The sequence below is a fragment of the Galleria mellonella genome, unplaced genomic scaffold (genome assembly GCF_026898425.1).
Source record: "Galleria mellonella isolate WM207_F2 unplaced genomic scaffold, CSIRO_AGI_GalMel_v1 utg63, whole genome shotgun sequence".
NCBI lineage: Eukaryota > Metazoa > Arthropoda > Insecta > Lepidoptera > Pyralidae > Galleria > Galleria mellonella.
Genome location: NW_026442130.1, coordinates 11,154,103 through 11,172,241, shown reverse-complemented (window position 1 = coordinate 11,172,241; position 18,139 = coordinate 11,154,103). Strand labels below are relative to the sequence as shown.

The 18,139-nt window shown below is 33.9% G+C and overlaps 2 protein-coding genes across 2 annotated transcripts; one reads left to right on the top strand and one right to left on the bottom strand.

Annotated features, from left to right (window-relative positions):
* Positions 1–626: 626 nt before the first annotated feature.
* Positions 627–5,581, top strand: LOC113521993 (uncharacterized). Its single transcript, XM_026907706.3, has 5 exons — positions 627–816; positions 2,319–2,428; positions 2,797–2,942; positions 4,068–4,182; positions 5,295–5,581. Exons 1-5 carry the CDS (start codon positions 708–710, stop codon positions 5,427–5,429), a joined length of 615 nt encoding a protein of 204 aa, XP_026763507.1. The 5' UTR covers positions 627–707; the 3' UTR covers positions 5,430–5,581.
* Positions 5,582–5,975: 394 nt separating this feature from the next.
* Positions 5,976–17,772, bottom strand: LOC113521865 (protein sneaky). The gene is made up of 13 exons (XM_031909973.2): positions 17,746–17,772; positions 16,245–16,404; positions 15,669–15,788; positions 14,640–14,811; positions 13,580–13,720; positions 12,733–12,985; positions 12,142–12,264; positions 11,737–11,988; positions 10,904–11,119; positions 9,953–10,161; positions 8,433–8,537; positions 7,082–7,239; positions 5,976–6,458 (listed from the first exon to the last, which is right to left on the bottom strand). Exons 1-13 carry the CDS (start codon positions 17,770–17,772, stop codon positions 6,289–6,291), a joined length of 2,106 nt encoding a protein of 701 aa, XP_031765833.2. The 3' UTR covers positions 5,976–6,288.
* Between the last annotated feature and the right edge of the window lie 367 nt (positions 17,773–18,139).

Here is an 18,139-nt window from a genome sequence, read left to right as displayed (position 1 = left end):
CCGGGCCACCCGCTACTTCTGAACTCTAGTGCGATTTTCTCAAAAAATATGATACAACTGTCAAAGTCATACCTATAGAAAGTGCGTTTCATGACGATCAAAATGACTAAAATGTAATCTAAAGTACCGTCATCTTACATTGCAATCAAGCAACAAACACAATGCAGTTATATATATATATATATATATATATATATATATATATATATATATATATATATACATATATATATAATATATTATATGTGCATATATATATATATATATATATATATATATCAAGAGAAACTCGTTTCTCCTGTATGTATATTTTTTTATTAAATAATTTAAATACTTGATAGAGTAGTTCTCTTTAACATATCTACATCTGTAGCAAACAGAAAGACAAAATAGAAATCCAAAACAAAAATATTAAAAAAAATATGATGGCCAGTAATACGCCACACACATTTGCAAAATGTCACTAAAATAAATTAGTCGGTTAGAACTTCATGACATGGAATTATTATATATTAGCTTATAAATATTGAGATATTAAAAAAAATTCAAACATTTTTAAAACTATATAAATACGTGTAAGTAGATCAAAATGTAAGGATGTATTACAAAGATAGAAATGTACCACCATTTCTTAATCTACGGTGCATTAACTACTGATTGACATCACTCAATTGTATTGATATAAAATATTAAAATACAATTAGTTAATGGGACACCAAATCAGCAGTATATTCTCCGGTTTGGCCCGGTTCTTTGAATATCCAGTAAAAAGAAAACCCATATGCTTCTACAGACAAGAAGACTTCACAGCTACGGGTATTAAAATTTATATCTATTACAGTCTCTTATTAAAGTTCTCAGACCATTCTGACAATAGGTAAGTACTAAAAACCTCAGTCCTACCATACAAAACAAGAGTGTTAGTTGTAACATATAGACCGCCTGATGATGAAGAGGAACCGCTACCCATGAATTCTTGCAACATTAAAGAAGTCGTTTGACTCATATAATATTAAGTACCCGATTATCCAGTACTGTAGCTGCCATATCCGACTCAATTTATATGACCGTCTGTAATTACGTAATGATGGTACTAGGGGGATTGGGATTGTTAGTAATAGGGTCTAACAGCCCCAATACTAGGGGGAAAGGGATTGGTAGTAATGCGGACTATCAGTCCCATTGCTAGCAATATACTCTATCAAGTCGACCTCCAAGTAGTTCCCCTTGGAAACCATCGTGCTGAATTCCAGGTGTATTCATCACGATAGTCTAACTGACCTGGCCTTCCATTCTTACCTATCATCCCTCACTGGTGCCCCGCCAGCGTATACCGATACCGCAGGCGAGGTTAACATTCCATAATCATCCATTAAAAAAAAGCAGCCCCAATGCTAGTAATATATCAGGTTGACTTTTACGCGGATCCCTCTGAAAACCACCGTGTTTATTTTTCTTGAATTCGTCAGGTTGGGCCAACTGACCTACTTTTATCGGGGAGAAAGGAATTGTTAGCAATGGGGTTTGACAACCCCATTGCTAGCAATATGCTCTATTAGGTCGACCTCTACGTGGTTCCCCCTCGAAACCATTGTGAACAATTCTTGTTGAGTTCGTCACGATGGGCTTCCTGACCTACTTAATCCTCACTTATCATCCTTCACTGGTGCCCCGCCGGTGTATACCGATAGCACGGGTAGGATTGCCATTCCATTGTCACCCATTAAAAATAAGACCTGCTTTTATCTTCATGTATCATATCTCACTTGTACCCCGCCCGTATACCCATAGCGCGGGCTGCAGACAGGGTTACCATTTCAATTTCACCCATAATAAAAAAAAGTCCTAGTGATGGCAAATAATATCAACATAATTTAAGACCTTTTACTAAATGAAATGATGAGACATAAATAACTATTTTAGAATTAGCAACATAGGAAGAAACATTTATTGGAACAAACATGTTGAGACTACGCTTAATTAAATGCCAGTTGGCTCACCGTGATAAATTGACAAGGGATAAACCATGATAGTTTCCAGAGGACCGCATATTGATGTTTGAACATTATAAAACTTTATCAAAGGCTAATTCTTTACATGTGTAAATTTCAGTGGATATCTATTTTTTTTTTTTTTGTAATTTGTTTGCTATCTGTAGTTGGTTGCTAATTTTTTGTGCTGATATTAAAAGTACTGCCAAAGTCCAAATGTACCTTGGGTGGCAAAGTAGGTAGGTATCCTGTCTAAAGACGATAGTTTCCATTTTTATAAAAAAAAATCGTTCCAATACCAATTGTAATTACTTCCAATTTTGTCAGGTGAGCCTAATAAGAAAATAACAGATTCACAAAAACATCCTATGACCGACTATGATAAACTAGTGGATCAATTTTATAAGAGATTGGCAGAGCAACGGCAATACAATCAAGTAAGATGTTAATACAGTTTGGCGTTTATCAGAAACTAGTTTTTACATGCGACTTTGTCTTGGTAATGGAATATACTTAATGGATCAAATTAATAAATAGTCTGTATCCTTCTCCAATCCAAATATTATGTCTATACCAAATTTTATTACGATTAGTTAAGGCGAGGCGAAAATACTATTACCATCCTACGTCTGGGTATGGGGAGGATTCTATTAAATGAGAATATTAGCCGTTTACGACCACTTCTCAGGCTTAGTACAGGCATAGATAATATATAAGTTTTTATTTCGAATTTTTCCTACAGCATAATTACCGTAACAACTACTACTGATAGATATTTTATCTTCCAACTATCTTTATATTGAAGGAAATGAAGGACCAGGATAGAAGATGGAGCGTACAAAAGGTAGTGAAACGATTCCCAGGCTGGAACGAAGTGACCATTGCGAATCTCCACAGTTTGTTCCTGTTGTTTGATGATCATTCAAATGGGATGCTCGGTTTTGACGATTTGTTGGTATTCTTTATCAGTTTTATAGGTACTTGTAGATGCCAAATATGCAAAAAATCTCTTATATTGTATTGCCGCTATACTTGACTCATTTTTGTATCTAGTATTCCTTTACTCCTTAAACTAAAACCATAAGGCAAAAATTCCTGCTTCAAGTCAATAATATAGGAAAAATTATCATCACCTTCCTACCCTTGTCCCAATTATTATTTAGGGTCGGCGTAATATGTTTTTATCCATATTACAAAAAGACTTGGCTTTTAGTTTTACGACCGGCCGCCGACCTGACGTTAACTCTCTTTGGGAATATAGGAAAAACATAATGGGGAATACCTATACACGGGATATCATCTAAGAAATGGGGAAATCTCGCAGTAAGCTGTGGATAATGCTACGAATATGTTTAGCATTTCACTGCGTGCAATTAAAGTAACCATCCATTTAGTTCGAGGAATGGATAACCAATGGGAAATAGAATCTCGAGAAAACAACATCCCACGGGATAAATGACTAGATATATAAAAGGTGTTGCTGAATCAATGGATGTTGGTATCTCAAAAGTATTTCGTTAAAGTAGTTTGTATGAGATACCTATATTTAATGATGAGCCTGAATGGCTAAAATAATAATAGAAAAGTAATTTATTTATATGTCAAATAAGAGTTTCTGATTTTTTGTGCCACGAAGGTGGCAAACAAGTATACAGCCCGTCTGATGGTAAACAGTCACTGTAGCCTATGGGTCCCTGCAATACTAAAGACGTCATGTGCATGTTGCCAACTTTGAAGAAATCATAATACACTCTTTTTGAAGAACCACATACTGTGGTCTCTACCATAGTATATGGTTCAAGAATATTTCAGCAAGGAGCTCATTTCACAGCCTGAGCGTTTGCGGGAGAAAGCTCCATCCGAAACCAAACAGTACACGATCATTTAACCTAATCCTTACCTAGCGTATGAGGATAAATTGCCTGTCGATGGCGAGCGGTGCGATAATAAAAGGTTTCTGTGGACATTATTTCGAACAATTCCTCAGAACACACTACTATGTACATACTACATTATACAGGTGCAAATACGTGCACTGTAATGTTGTCACTCTGTTAATATTTATTTGTTACAAAGCTGTGCTGTCCTGGAAAGTTTGGGCGATGAAACAATAATGGAGATACGGAAGGAGAAATTCACTGCGGCCGACAGCGATAACGACGGGTGGATCACATATGATGAATTCTTATCGGTCTCTGTAATACTTCTTTTTATTATTACTATTTTTAACTCAGATATGGAAGCATGAATGTTTTTAATATTTGGTAATGTTACAAATATTCAAAAAATCGATCTTTATATATCATTTATTTTATAACAATATACATTGTATCGAAAACATTATTTTTTAATGCAGGTACTAAAAATTTACCACAATACAATAATTATTAATGTTATTTATAAATTCGTATTAAATAATTGGGATTTTTAGATAAATTAATTAGTTAATTACTGTTCTAACATTTTAAAAAAAGAACCAACATTATAGATTAGTATTTTCGTGTCAAGAAATTTATTAATAATGCATGCAATAAATATAGTCACGAGCAATACAAATTAATTAATCGATGATATAAATTCAGCAATTGAATAGCACTTCTTCAATAAAAGTCCTAAGTTTGAGTTTCTTTTTTTAATCTGTGCTGTAACTGTTATGTATTTATATTAGTAATAGGTGGGTACTTGTGTAGGTTATAAGGTCAAAGACATTTACAATAAAGTCAGTGCGTAATCAACCTCCACTTCTATCACTCGTCCCCTGTCTCGCATATTTAATAGTAACCAATAGATATAATGTTTAATTCAGCATGTTCTTTGTTATGGTGTATTTGTCTAATTTTCCAGGGTTCGGGGCGGAGGGGGGGGGGGATGGCCTCTTAAAGGGCACATTATATACTCTTAGCTATATCTTTGCACATAGTTAAAAGCTTCGCTTGCATTCTAGAGTAGGTACATGACAATTCCAGGGTGGGTACAGCCATTTCAATCCCCCAATTTAGCCTTTGTAAAAAAAGCTAATCACGACTGAGTCGAGTGATAGCGTAAAAAATTTGCTAAATGTTATTAGATTTAGGTCAATAAATGTATTATATCGTCATAGTCGTAGAATACTGACGGATCTATATATGTAATATTTATAAGATCCGTCTGTATTCTACGACTATGACGATATGTGTAGTATATATTATAACTATTCAAAGCAATAGTTACTGCTATATCTATGTACACAGTTAGCAATAAAATTCTATTCTATTCTATTTTATTCTATAAGGTATGCCTACTAACTTATCTATTATATTTCAGTTAGTGTACAACTTCAGCCCGCAAGAAAATGGCCAAATATCGGGATTGGCTTTGCTATGTAATGAGGTTGCAGAAAACATACAATTCGTTAGTAACCTCACCGTAGGCGAGCAATTAGAATATGGATTGTTTTAAACGATAGAACAATAAAAATTCATTTGATTCATTTTTGTTTCATTTTAATATTCAAGTACGCAAATATATACTTACGTATATCATCATCATCATGTTAGCCGTTAACTGTCCACTGCTGAACATAGGCTTGCTCCTATTGGAGGGTTTTTCCAGTAGTTGCCACGTTTGGCAGGTAGATTGGCAACCGCAATTAGATTTTGGTTATGTTTTAACAGGGACGCTACTACCCATCCCTCTACCATTAAGTTGCCACTAACGGCGCTCACGGGAAAGGAAAGGGTGCCGGGACTACACAGCACTTACGCACATACGTGGATATATAACCACGTATATATATTATTATTGTATATTTACTGAGAACGAGTAACGTGTCCTAGAAATTTTTGGTTTAAATTTACCCCATGTAGTTGAGCCAGGATGGCACAAAAAATTGCTACTCCCCTACTACAACTAGTAGAATTCTGTTCTATCATACAGATAGATAGTTCAAAGCATATCAAAAGCATTAATTTACTGGTCGTTCTTTACACTGTGGTGTGTGTAAAATATATCCGTTACTAAAAATAAATAAATCACAAATTTGAAGTTAAAGTTACTTAATACCTACTGTTTATAAATATTTCAAATGTTAAAATATCGTTCATTTGGACTTTTATGGTAGGATTTATGACGAACGAAATGTTAAGCTCTATTTACTTGGCCGATTTCAGTATGAACGAAAGCACGAAATTGAGTCCAAAAATTCAGAATTTCATTTCATGGTAAACCCTCAGGTGTGTGTTGATGTGATATTTTTAAACAAAGTATAGATCCCAATTTAATTTATTTTCTAAAATTTTCTGTGTTAGTATTCTTTTAACTAAAATCTCGGATGTTCATCTTCGCTTAAAGAATCAATGTCGCTGAGTTCTGCCAAGCTCGGATCACAGGCGAGACAACACGCACCTACTTCTTGCCAACACTCGACACAATAAACAAACGGACATTTCGTTGCTGTACACGAGTACCATAATTCGTCTTGATGATTACCTGTAATTAATACAACATTTACAATTATTAGCGTAAGGGGGGAAGGGATTGTTAATAGTGCAAACTACCAATCCCATTGCTAGCAATAGATCCTATTAGATCGACTTCCATTTGTATCCCTGGAAACCATCGTGTTGCATTCTAGGTGTATACATCACGATGAACTAACTGACCTACCTTTTCATTCTAACCTATTACCTCTCACTGGTGACGTATTTAATCGTGTAAAAAAACTACGGGGTATAATTCAAAAGGAATTTAATAATACTTTAAATTAAAAATATCAATGAAGTTACTCATAACATTGTTACTTTTCTATTTGGAAGGAGTAAGTAACACGCATAACATCTTATATTTACTTGTCAAAATATAATTTAATATTGTATTCCACAAAAAAAAAAACAGACTTCAATTATGGCAAAACCAATTATATAATTTAAAAACTAAACGACTGAACCGATTGTGATAAAATTTTAATGACGCTAATCTGTAAGTATATCCTTTGAAATAAAATGAAATCCTAATCGGTTTATAACTAAAAAAATTACGAGGTAACGAATATAAAAGAAACAGCAAAATTGTGAATTTCTTTTTAAAAGTCTGTTGACAAAATACCTACTTACGTATATTATTCCGCGGCTCAGTTTCACCACAAATGAGGCAAGTCATCCTGGCCGCCGGTAGTATCCTCAGCCAACCGAGAATCCGGGGAAACTTGATTCTCATGCTTAACAGGTTCTCCCCTGACAGATAATGCGCACGGACAGCTTGCACTGCTTTTCTACAAATAATCTTACTTATTAAATGTGAAAGTGAGAGTTTTTATTTGTTTATTACCATTTAGCCCTTTTATTGTGCACCAATCTGCGAGACATGATCATAATATATCGTGACGTTAATAGACCGGGATAAAATGTGAGGGTACTTATTTATTTATTAAAGTTCATTGATACTTTTAAGACGTTCTTGAGATTTTTTTTATACAACTTAGAATGGCAAACAAGCTGACGGTCCACCTGATGGAAAGTGGTAACCGTCGCCTATAGACATGAGCAGTACCATGGACATAACAGAGTATACTGTTTCGCCCATGATACCCCCATGCGTTGCCATTCCTGAGGACTCAGATGTTATTCCTTTGTACCCAGTAAATTCACGCCATATCCCACTCTTCAAACCGAAACACAGCCATGCAAACACAACTGCTACACGGCGTGTGCACGGCGCATCTTTTTAGTTTCTTTTTTAATTTTATTAAAAAGATGTTTTGTTTATAATTTGAAGTCTGTGTCAGTTTAGGTTTTTGTTGTTCGCTTTTTTGCTCCCTTGGTTTGCTTTTTATATTTTTTATATTATTATATTATCTTTCTAAAACACCGTGTTTCCATACCAGCATACAGTCCTTTCGCCCACAAAGCGAATAAAACATCCCGTAGATGTCCTAAGAGCAGAATAAGGGAACTTAATAGTTGAGGTACGATCTCTCTCAAAACATCACCGTAGCCTGTGATTGCCCGCCCGCCTGCCAAATGCTGCAACTACTAGCAATATCCCTCAAGGAGAAGGCTAATAGAGGAAGGAGAAGGTTAACGGCTAATATTATTATTTATTCTTTATTGCACAATAAAACTTTGTACAAGTGGCGAGCTTAATACCATATAGCATTCTCTACCAGCTAACCATTAGGTAAAAACAGAAAGCGTATAAAGGGCAGATGTGGTGAAAAATATGTGACAATTATAGCAACATACTGAAATACACATATAACACATAAATACTGGATATTGGACATAAATCCGGAATAGTGTGATAAGGTTACGAGGAGGAGATTGTGAGATGGTGGAAGATTACGGGAATGGGAATCTTTAAAGAACTAAAATCTAACTTAAAATAATATGATGATAATAATTACATACTCACAGTTTTTATACGCAGTAAGAGTATTTCTTTTATGATTAAAAATACTTAAATTACCTGCGCAAAGTTTTCTGCATTTTTAGACGTTTTTTCAAAATGTCGTTGTAGAGATGCAATATGCGTTGCTTCTCGCGTCGCGGATAAAAGTAGCCACAAATTAATCTGAAAATAATTGAAATACTGCTGATATTTCCCATTAGAAATTCTTACTTCCCGAATCAGGCATAACGTGAGCAATTTTTTAATTTAAACGATGTAATCAAAGAGAAATAAAATTGTTTATTCGACTATATATCTGTATGTATGATGCCATAACGTTAACTAATCATTAATTATCAGGTGGGCCGTATGCTTGTTTGCCACCTCAGTGGTATAAAAAAAACTAGTTAATAGAAGGTAGTTAGTGTTAAATATAGACTTAGTATAACGTATTTACTATTTTATGAACTAATGCATAGAACTTAATAAACATTTTTAATTTCGGAAAAGCACCTAAAGACTGATTATTTACAAAATTAATTATATTACTAACAATTTGTCCTAGCTTTGCGCAGGTAAATAGATGAAGAGTATAAAAATATTGCCTGTTAAAGCTTTTATAAAATATTAATTTATTTTATATTGGTTTTATACAGGTATTTTGGTAGTTTCAGTTAAATTATTAAAATTTTTGCACGGATCTCTAATTTTATAAATTTTGAGAAAGTGGGCTACCGTCGCCTATAGACATGAGCAGTACCATAAACATAACAGAGTATACTGTTTCGCCCATGATATCCCCTATGCGTTGCCATTCCTGAGGACTCAGGTGTTATTTCTCTGTACCCTGTAAATTCACGCCATATCCTACCCTTCAAACCGAAACACAGCTATGCAAACACAACTGCTTCACGGTAGAAACACGAATGGGACAGAGGTGTAAATGATAAATAATAATATAAAGTAAATAAAATAATGTAAAACCCACGTTACACACTGATAATGTAACTTTCTATAGATGAAAGAATTTACGAAATCTGTCTAATAGTTTTTGATTTTATACATTATAAACAAACATATAAAAAATAAAATCTTTCCTTTGTATTTGCTTTGCTTAGTAAGATTATATTGAGTAACAATATAAATTGTCTAATTATAAAAAAAATTTTGTCATTATTTTGTTTGCTTCCGCTACCATTAGAACGCGTGAACCTACAAACTGCGTATGTCTAACCACAGCGAGTAGATAGAGGCTCTACGACCTTTCTTATCAGTGATTAAGTCCGCAAAGCTAAAAATAGTCTCACACATATAAGTACTAATGATATTTAAGTTCAATAATAATCCAAGTGACAGTGATAGACTAATTTACTGCAATATTGGGTTTTAATATGCTCGTCGGACGTGAGCATCTCAAGTAACGTCCACGACAATAGTGACTCGACAAAACTTATGACTACCCTATTTAACAAAACTTTTATTTATATATATTACAGCAGCTATCTCCACCAAAATAGAAATCACAATACAGTGTACAACACGTGCTTTAGGCGAGATCTAATATGGCCTTTTTCCAGTAAATAAAATAAAAAGGCAACCTCCTTAGGCGAAGCGTATATGGATTCAGATACAGCAGCAGGATTATCCACAGGTATCCACCGTATATCTTGAAGAAGAAGGCATGCGGCATAAGTCGTGGTCGCGGCAAACATGGACTAGTGTCAACAAAGGTCCGAATGGGAGTTCTTTCATTCAAACCATCGAGTAACTTCTGAATCATCGATGCTAATACTCCTGTACCTTCGACCTAAACAGTAAATGATTATAGATATTCTAAGAACGTTAAATAAGGAAGTGAAGCATTGGTAGTAATGGGGATATCCATTGCTAATATTCTGTTTCTTATATAATAGCAATAATAATATAATATTACTATAATGTGATACTCATTCTATTCATAAAAGTAGAAAACAGTGGATTTACTTCCGAAAAATATAAATGCACGCCCAATTTTCTCCAAAGGAAAAGTCAATCAAACTTCTTTTCCCTAACCTTACAGAATACTGCAGTGCTGTGTTTCTGATTAAGATGCAAATTTCCGGGGCGGAGGACTTTTTGGCGAGGAGCGCGGAGGAGGGTCAACAACACTTACGTAATTCTTGGCTTACGTTGATGCTACTGTACACATAAACTAAACAAGCATTCCGGCATCCCATTATTTAATATAGGACGCTAAACAGACACTTAAGAATTTTATTCTGCCTAGTATTTAGAAATTAAATTGTCACTTCTATCGCTATGAATCTGGTGTTGCAGGTGTATTATATATCTACAAGGGCTATTGAATTATTGAGTAAATTTCTATAGTTAATTGGGTACGTTTTGTTAAAAAAAACATCCTATTTGACTTGCCTTAATTTAATATAATAAAATAAAAATATTTTTATTTATTTATTTATTAATTTAATGTAATAACATTTGATAGTACGACGAATTATCGTCGTGAGTATATTTTTTATATTCCTTTTTTAAATAAAATGTCTAATTACTTTTATTTCCAAATCACGTGTCCCTTGCAGACTCGTCTCTGTTTCAGCGTGTTGTCGTACCACGTCTAGGGCTTCGTAGAAAAGCCTGTCCAACATCACAAATGTAGTTGCTGTGATAACTTCCAACATCACTTTGAGAATGTGGGTGACGAGAACGTTCCGTTCCGTTAGTACATATGATAGTGAGTGAACATCTACGTATTTGTTTCTTTCCATCTGTAATAAGAGGTAGGTGTAGTATTACTTGCCAGTACTTACCTTACAATTTTAGAGCAGAGGAAATTTTTCGAGAACCTTTCCTTCAATTCATATCGATATTAAACTAGTTCTTTCTCGTACAAGTGTAAAATTAATATTTAAAAGTATCTTAAATAGTATAATGACCAGGTCTTTATTATAACAACTTTTTGTGGACAAGTAAAAGCGTTTTTTTAATAAGGTTAATATATAGTTCAAGCAAGTGTATCCAAAGTTCATACCAAACACAATTACGACTATTGATCAAAAGAATTGAAGGATACCTTCAATTCCCTTCTTTTCATTCCAAGACTAAAATTGTTTGGTATAGAAAAATGAATTGTAACGTGGTAAGCCAGCGTAGCAAGCTGATACTCCCCTATTGTGTTGTTATGACGACGGTTCTAGAACTTATCTTAGGTTTTAAACGTTGGACGGGCAGTTCTGAGTGTATTTCTCTAACATAAAAGATAGACTCGATTAGGTCTCAGAAAAAATAGCTTAATAAGTATATGCTTTCAAGTACATTGTAGCAAAATTTTATTTTAACTCTAGAACTTATACTACTACTTGTTTTGAAACTATCATTTCGATACCTTTTTCAAAGGCAATAACGTATACTTCTTCTTCGTTCTTCGCCTTATATCAATTGTCTTAAAGTAACTAGTGATATACACGTTGTCATATTCGATTTCAGTCAAGTACATATCATGGTACGTCACAGCAGCTAGGAAAATACGAAGAAATAAAAGCGCCATGCATGTATTAATTATTATGGTAGCAGTTCGCATTACTATGTTTTTTTCTTCGAAAGCATGCATGACCCGTTCTGCTGTTTCCTCGGCATCCTATAAAATAATACGTACACCTACAGCAATGCAGTGGTCATCGATATAGGAGCAAATTTGTAATTTTTACATTTTCCGGTTTTTATCTTAAATAGATAAAAATGAAATAGCAACTTCACTTGTGACTGGAATATAGAAGTTGGTTTAACCTACCTGAATATCAAACAACTCTCGATAGTTAGGTAGTTTATATAGCAAACTGATTCTTTTTAGATCCACCAATGCTTTTTTAGCCTTTTTTAAATAAACATAACCTTCTCCTAATCCTGAATTTATCTGAAATTTAGGTATTACTCTTTATTTGTAATAGGAATTAAAGACAAAATAGGTTCCATCTTTTTCGCAAGGCCATTAAATTCGAGCTCCAGTGTAAAAAATCTAAATTGAAATCCTATAATTAGAATTTTACATTTAAATTTAGACTCAATCAATCATTTCAATCAATCAATCCACTCTTTATTCGATTTCAAACTGGAGGAACTTCTTAATGCGTCTGTAAGTTTTTTATGTTAAGCTATATCTTTGCATATACTAAAACAATTTTGTTAATTCATTTTTTAATCTTGTCTTTGATAATATGTTGGTTCCAAAGGAATTTTAATCAAAATCAATTATGATTTTAATGTCAATATTGTTATGTCATGTAGAGTCACACCTTATCAACATAAAGTACAATATTATTGTAAAAATAAAAAGTTAAATAAATAAATAAATAAAATCTACTAAAGAACAAAACATTTTCACCTGTTTTCTACTATTACATATATCGGTTTGCTTAAGAAGAGCCTTAATGTTGCATATACGTTGCAGCTTCATCGGCCAACACAAGGACCAAGCCGCATACGGCGGGCTGGATTCGTAACACGCATTGTGTGCCGTCGCAAACACATTAGAGCATACAGCCACTGCTCGGGAAAATTGGTTTTCACATCGATATTCTAGCTTTTTGAGATAATCTTTCTGATATATTTGTGCTTCTTCTTCATTTTTATTATGTCTGCAATGATGGGATACAATCGGCTATAGATTAGCTCTAAATAAAAAGCGGCATATTTGAAAAAAAAAGCACACCGACCCCAGAGGTTTCAAAACTAAGCGATGTCTAATATGTTCATATATTCTCATTTCATATTTTTATGTACTTTTGCCTGTTGTGAATTTTATATTATATAAAATATGAAATGAATATTGAAGTACCTCGATTTATTTTAAAAATTATCTTACTAATCCTATTGTACTAATTATTTTTAATTACTATTATAAACGCGAAGCTTTATGAAGATAAATAGACGTAATGTATTGTTTCTAAAAAAAAAAACAACAGATTTGAATAAAATTTGGTACATGCGTAGGTTATATTATAACTTAACATGTAGGAAACTTTATATACTGATCTACACGGGCGAAGCCGCGTTATACAGTCAGTAATATTATAAATATAAAAAAATGTTTAAATGTTTGTTACTAAATCATGTTTTAACAGCTTTCAATGAAATTGGGTACACGGGTAACACATAACATGTTTTATAATTCATTCACGTACGCAAATCCACAGATTACAGCTAGCATAATCTAGAGAGAAACCACCTACAGATATTTATCATCAATATATTCGGAACGTCGTTTATTTCTGAAGAAATCATCAACAATATTGTTTTGTTGTCGACTTTGAGATACTTCACTGGTCCCTTCAATTTCATTTTCGATTGGGTCTATGACATTTTTAATAGACCTGTAATAAATTGTAACTGCCGATTGTAGTTGTATTTCATCATCATCATCATCATCTCAACCATTATCTATTATTATTGTAATTGTATTTAAATGAAATAAATAAATAAATTTAAATTTATACATGTGACTGTTATATGATACAGCACAAAAATGAAGATACGCCGTATGCCTATTGTCATTGTGATTTGCTTATTTGTCAACATTGCATCTTGTATTCACCATAAATCAATTTGTTTACCAATAACTTATTGCATTGTCAGCATTGAAATTTTGGAAGAAAATATTAACTCTCATACTGTACGAAATAGTATTACTAGTTATATATATATTTTTTTTTATAAAAGTAACTACTACTAAGTGGTAAAATCTACGATTAACGAAGTAAATTAGCTAAGGAATCTATGGGCAGATACGTTTTAATTACTGCAAAAAAGCATGAATTAAAGTATTTAAAATTTAAGAAAAATCAGTTAGTAAAAACAATTTGGTACGTAAACATACCCTTTGGTAATTTGGTACGTAAATAAATATAAATTGTGCTGCTAAATAAATAATAACAATACGAAAAAGAATGAGACACTAGATGTTCTGAGACATTACCGTATCAGTCACTGAGTGAGACATTATTGTCTTTTTATCACATGCAAGCGATATTAAAATATTGATTTTATTGGCCACTTGTCCAAGTAAAGAGATGGGTAAAGTACAACTACACTATCTTGTACCTTTAAATATAAATACATGTCTTAAAGCCTGCATTGACGAGCGATTCAACTTTTATTTTCAGTTGATAAATTCTCCGCTAGACTAACTAACATTTTCCATCAGAACGGCCATTAAATGTAGTTTGTTTGCCATAATATTTCTCTCTCAAATAGATATCTACTTAACATTCTAATTATTAAGAAAATTAAAACCGTATTGCATCCTTCATTTGATCTATATCACTTTGAAAACCAATTATAGTTTTCCGAATAGGCTTCGATACGAGATCGTGTTTGGTTCTAGACAAATTGTATGAAAGTTGGGTCGAGCACGAAAACACACGAACCACCTCCTTCGCATTCAGTCCCATATTCGTGATAGGTCCTTGAAAAATAATATAGAAATGGAATAGGTAAATTTGGAGTTAACGGATTATAAATCTACTGATATAAAAAGGCAAAGTTTTATTTATTTGAACGTGTTAATTTTTGGAAGAACCAACCGGATGTGTTTTTTTTTGCATTTGATAGCTGACTTTTTGAGAAATAATATCACGATATGACCACTGGCGAAACCGCGTATTACAACAAATTGGAATAACAAGATTAATCGAAAACACAGTTTTCAACCGACTTTAAAAACAACGAAGTTCCCGATTCGGTTGTATTTTTTTACATTTTTTACCTTATAATTCCAGCAGTTGTATTGTTATATACGTATTATATTTATTTATTTCATCAACTAGATGAATTACAGTCTCCCTATACGCTTACCCAGGAAAGCATCAGTACAATAACACAGAAAAAGGAATAATACGCATAATTAAAAGGGATAATATTAATAAGCTCTGTGGTCATATCATTGCTCTTAATAATATTTTTTCACTGTGACCCTCTACAGTTATTTTATGGTAAAATGATTTGATTTGATTTCATCCTCACCTATTATCCCTAACTAGGCTATTGTTTATTATTATTGCTAACAATACCCCCTATTAGAGCGAAGGGTTCTCTTTAAAGTTCGTTCCAAAGGATTCTCCTGGAAACCATCAAGCTACTTTCGTCCACACCTATCATCTCTCCCTAGTGCCCCGTCAACGTATACCGAAAGCGCAAGCAGGACAAGCGAAAGCAAACCATTCCACTGTTACCCATTAAAAACATTACTCTTACTGGTATCCCACCAGTGTTTCCAGTAGCGCAAGCGGAGTTACCATTCTATTAACATTAAAAATTACTTACCAGCAACCACGTAAGTGAGAACAACAGCTTTCAACACTCCACGTCCAGGTTTTCCACAGTACATCGGTAAAACGAGCAGAGATATGCAACGTAGTTGTATAGAAATTGCATTACCTATTCCTATAAGAGGCATATGATAATATATATAAATTATAGGGTTATAAAGTTTTTTTTTTATAGGTGAAAATGGTATAGTAACCCCGCCTGCACTAACGGGATACGCTGGCGGAGCACCAGTGAAGGGTGATAGACGAGAATGAAAACAGGCCAGTTAGCCCATCATGATGAATTCATCAGGAATTAATCATGATTGTTTCCAGGGGGAACCGCGAGGAATTCGACCTGGTTGGCTATATTGCTAGCAATGGGATTCTCAGTCTTTATTACTAACAATCCCTTTTCCCCTTAAGGAAAAAGTTAGAATCTTTCATCAATCCGAAAACTTATATATATTAATTGTTTGTATCTATAATAAGTTTACTATTGTAATATTTTGAAGGAAACAATAAAGAACTAAATTTCAAAATATTATATCCCTTCTATATACCTACAAAGCAAATAACATAAGATACTAACCCAACAAGATACTGATTATGAAAAACAAACAAATGTCAATGTAATAAGGAAATGGAATCGTTTTCAACATGTAAAAGTAATATAATTGAGCCAAAAATAATCCTCCTATGAAACTCAAGAAACATTTTATATATTGCTTATTACAAATAGTGCATATTGTCTTATGTAAAGGCCAACAAATTATACATAAACATCGTTTTAAATTATAACGTAACTGTTTAAGCCAACTCATTGTAAATACGAGGTCTGTCCGGAAAGTTCGTATAAAAGTGTTCTGGAATGCGAGAAAGAGGAGTGGGGAGGCCAGGTAAGCGCAGGACCCCTTCCTTATGTCCCTAACAATGCTTCAGTTCTGGTCTGACCGCCGTGCGGTGCGAACTGGCTTGTCACGCCATCTGTGAAGTTACCTCTTAACGAAACCCCGTCGGCATGGAGCCCGCTTCCGTTGAAGAGCAGCGCGTCGTAATCAAGTTTCTCTCGAAACTCGGCAAGAATGGCCGTGAAATTTTTGCCGATCTCAGAACAGTTTATGGGGATGATGCTGTGAAGGAACCAACCGTCCACAAGTGGCTAAAAAGATTCAGAGAGGGCCGAGAAAGCGTTCAAGATGACCCACGTTCAGGACGTCCTTCCACTTCACATTCCGACGAAAACGTGGAAAGAATTCGAACTTGTGTTAATGGGGACCGTCGTTTAACGGTCAGACAGTCGTGTGGCACGAGTTCGTCCAGAATTGGCGCGAGAGGGGCGTTGGATTCTTCACCACGACAATGCCCCTGCCCACACCTCTCTTGTTGTCCGTGAGTTTTTGAGTAAAAATTCCATTACGGTGACCGAACACCCCCCTATTCGCCGGATTTGGCCCCGTGTGACTTCTTCTTGTTCCCAAAAACCAAATTGGTACTTCGGGGGCGGCATTTGGGGGACATAAATGAGATAAAAAAAGCTACGACGGGGCAGCTGAGAAACCTACAACCAGAGGACTTTCAAGGAGCCTTCTCACAGTGGAAACGGCGTTGGCACAAGTGCATTATGTCACAGGGGGAGTACTTTGAAGGGGATAAAATTGATTTACCTGAATAATTGTAAAATAAAATTTTTAAAAAACTTTTATACGTACTTTCCGGACAAACCTCGTAAGTAATAGAACGAGCAAGCAGATTAAATATTACACAAACACTAAGCAATTAAACACTAGTTTTTATTCAAAATCATAGACGTATTAACAACTTTTGAACTATAGAAGAAAACCTTTGGACATACAGAATTAACTCTGTGATAAATAATTACTTTTCATATTTTGGAATAAGTGACATAGTCTGTCAAAGTTAGAAATGAAAGACAAATATGTAAAAGAACTATTTTTTTATAGTAATTCATAAGGCTGGTATAAGAAACACGAGGTACTATCCTTAATCTATGATAAAACAAGAATTTTATACGAAAATGCCAAATTCTTACCCGATCCTTGCTCACGTTCAGAATTCTGCAGTATACTTACCTTTGTGTATGCATCATAAGCATGCATTCTGTTTTATAAAAAAATATGTCCTTGTACCTTATATAATAATCAGTTTTTCAATCATCCACTTAACATGTTATGGTACCTCAGTATAATGTTTTAGTTTGCCACTCGTTACTTTCGAGCATATGACAGAGTGGGTATTCGCTAGTGTCAAACTTCCAGTCATCAGATTTTGTATATTAGTCCCACTATACACTTTACATGTAAAACTGTATGCAAATGAATAATCGAATCGATCAAAAAACGATCTGCTAATGCCCAATAGTAGTATAAATCAATAAATAATTAATCGATCTAATTTTATTTCAAAAACTTACGTTCATTTTTATCCGATGTCTGTGGATGTAACATACTTACGGGAAATTAATGA

Excerpts from the sequence above, each read along its gene's own strand:
- LOC113521993 (XM_026907706.3), top strand. The coding sequence starts at position 708 with ATGGGACACCAAATCAGCAGTATATTCTCCGGTTTGGCCCGGTTCTTT. Across the intron at positions 2,429-2,796 it reads AGCAACGGCAATACAATCAA|GAAATGAAGGACCAGGATAG; the intron begins GTAAGATGTTAA and ends TTTATATTGAAG. Across the intron at positions 4,183-5,294 it reads CATATGATGAATTCTTATCG|TTAGTGTACAACTTCAGCCC; the intron begins GTCTCTGTAATA and ends ATTATATTTCAG.
- LOC113521865 (XM_031909973.2), bottom strand. The coding sequence starts at position 17,772 with ATGCATGCTTATGATGCATACACAAAG. Across the intron at positions 12,265-12,732 it reads TATGTAATAGTAGAAAACAG|ATAAATTCAGGATTAGGAGA; the intron begins GTGAAAATGTTT and ends CCTAAATTTCAG. Across the intron at positions 8,538-9,952 it reads TATACGCTTCGCCTAAGGAG|ATTAATTTGTGGCTACTTTT; the intron begins GTTGCCTTTTTA and ends AATTATTTTCAG.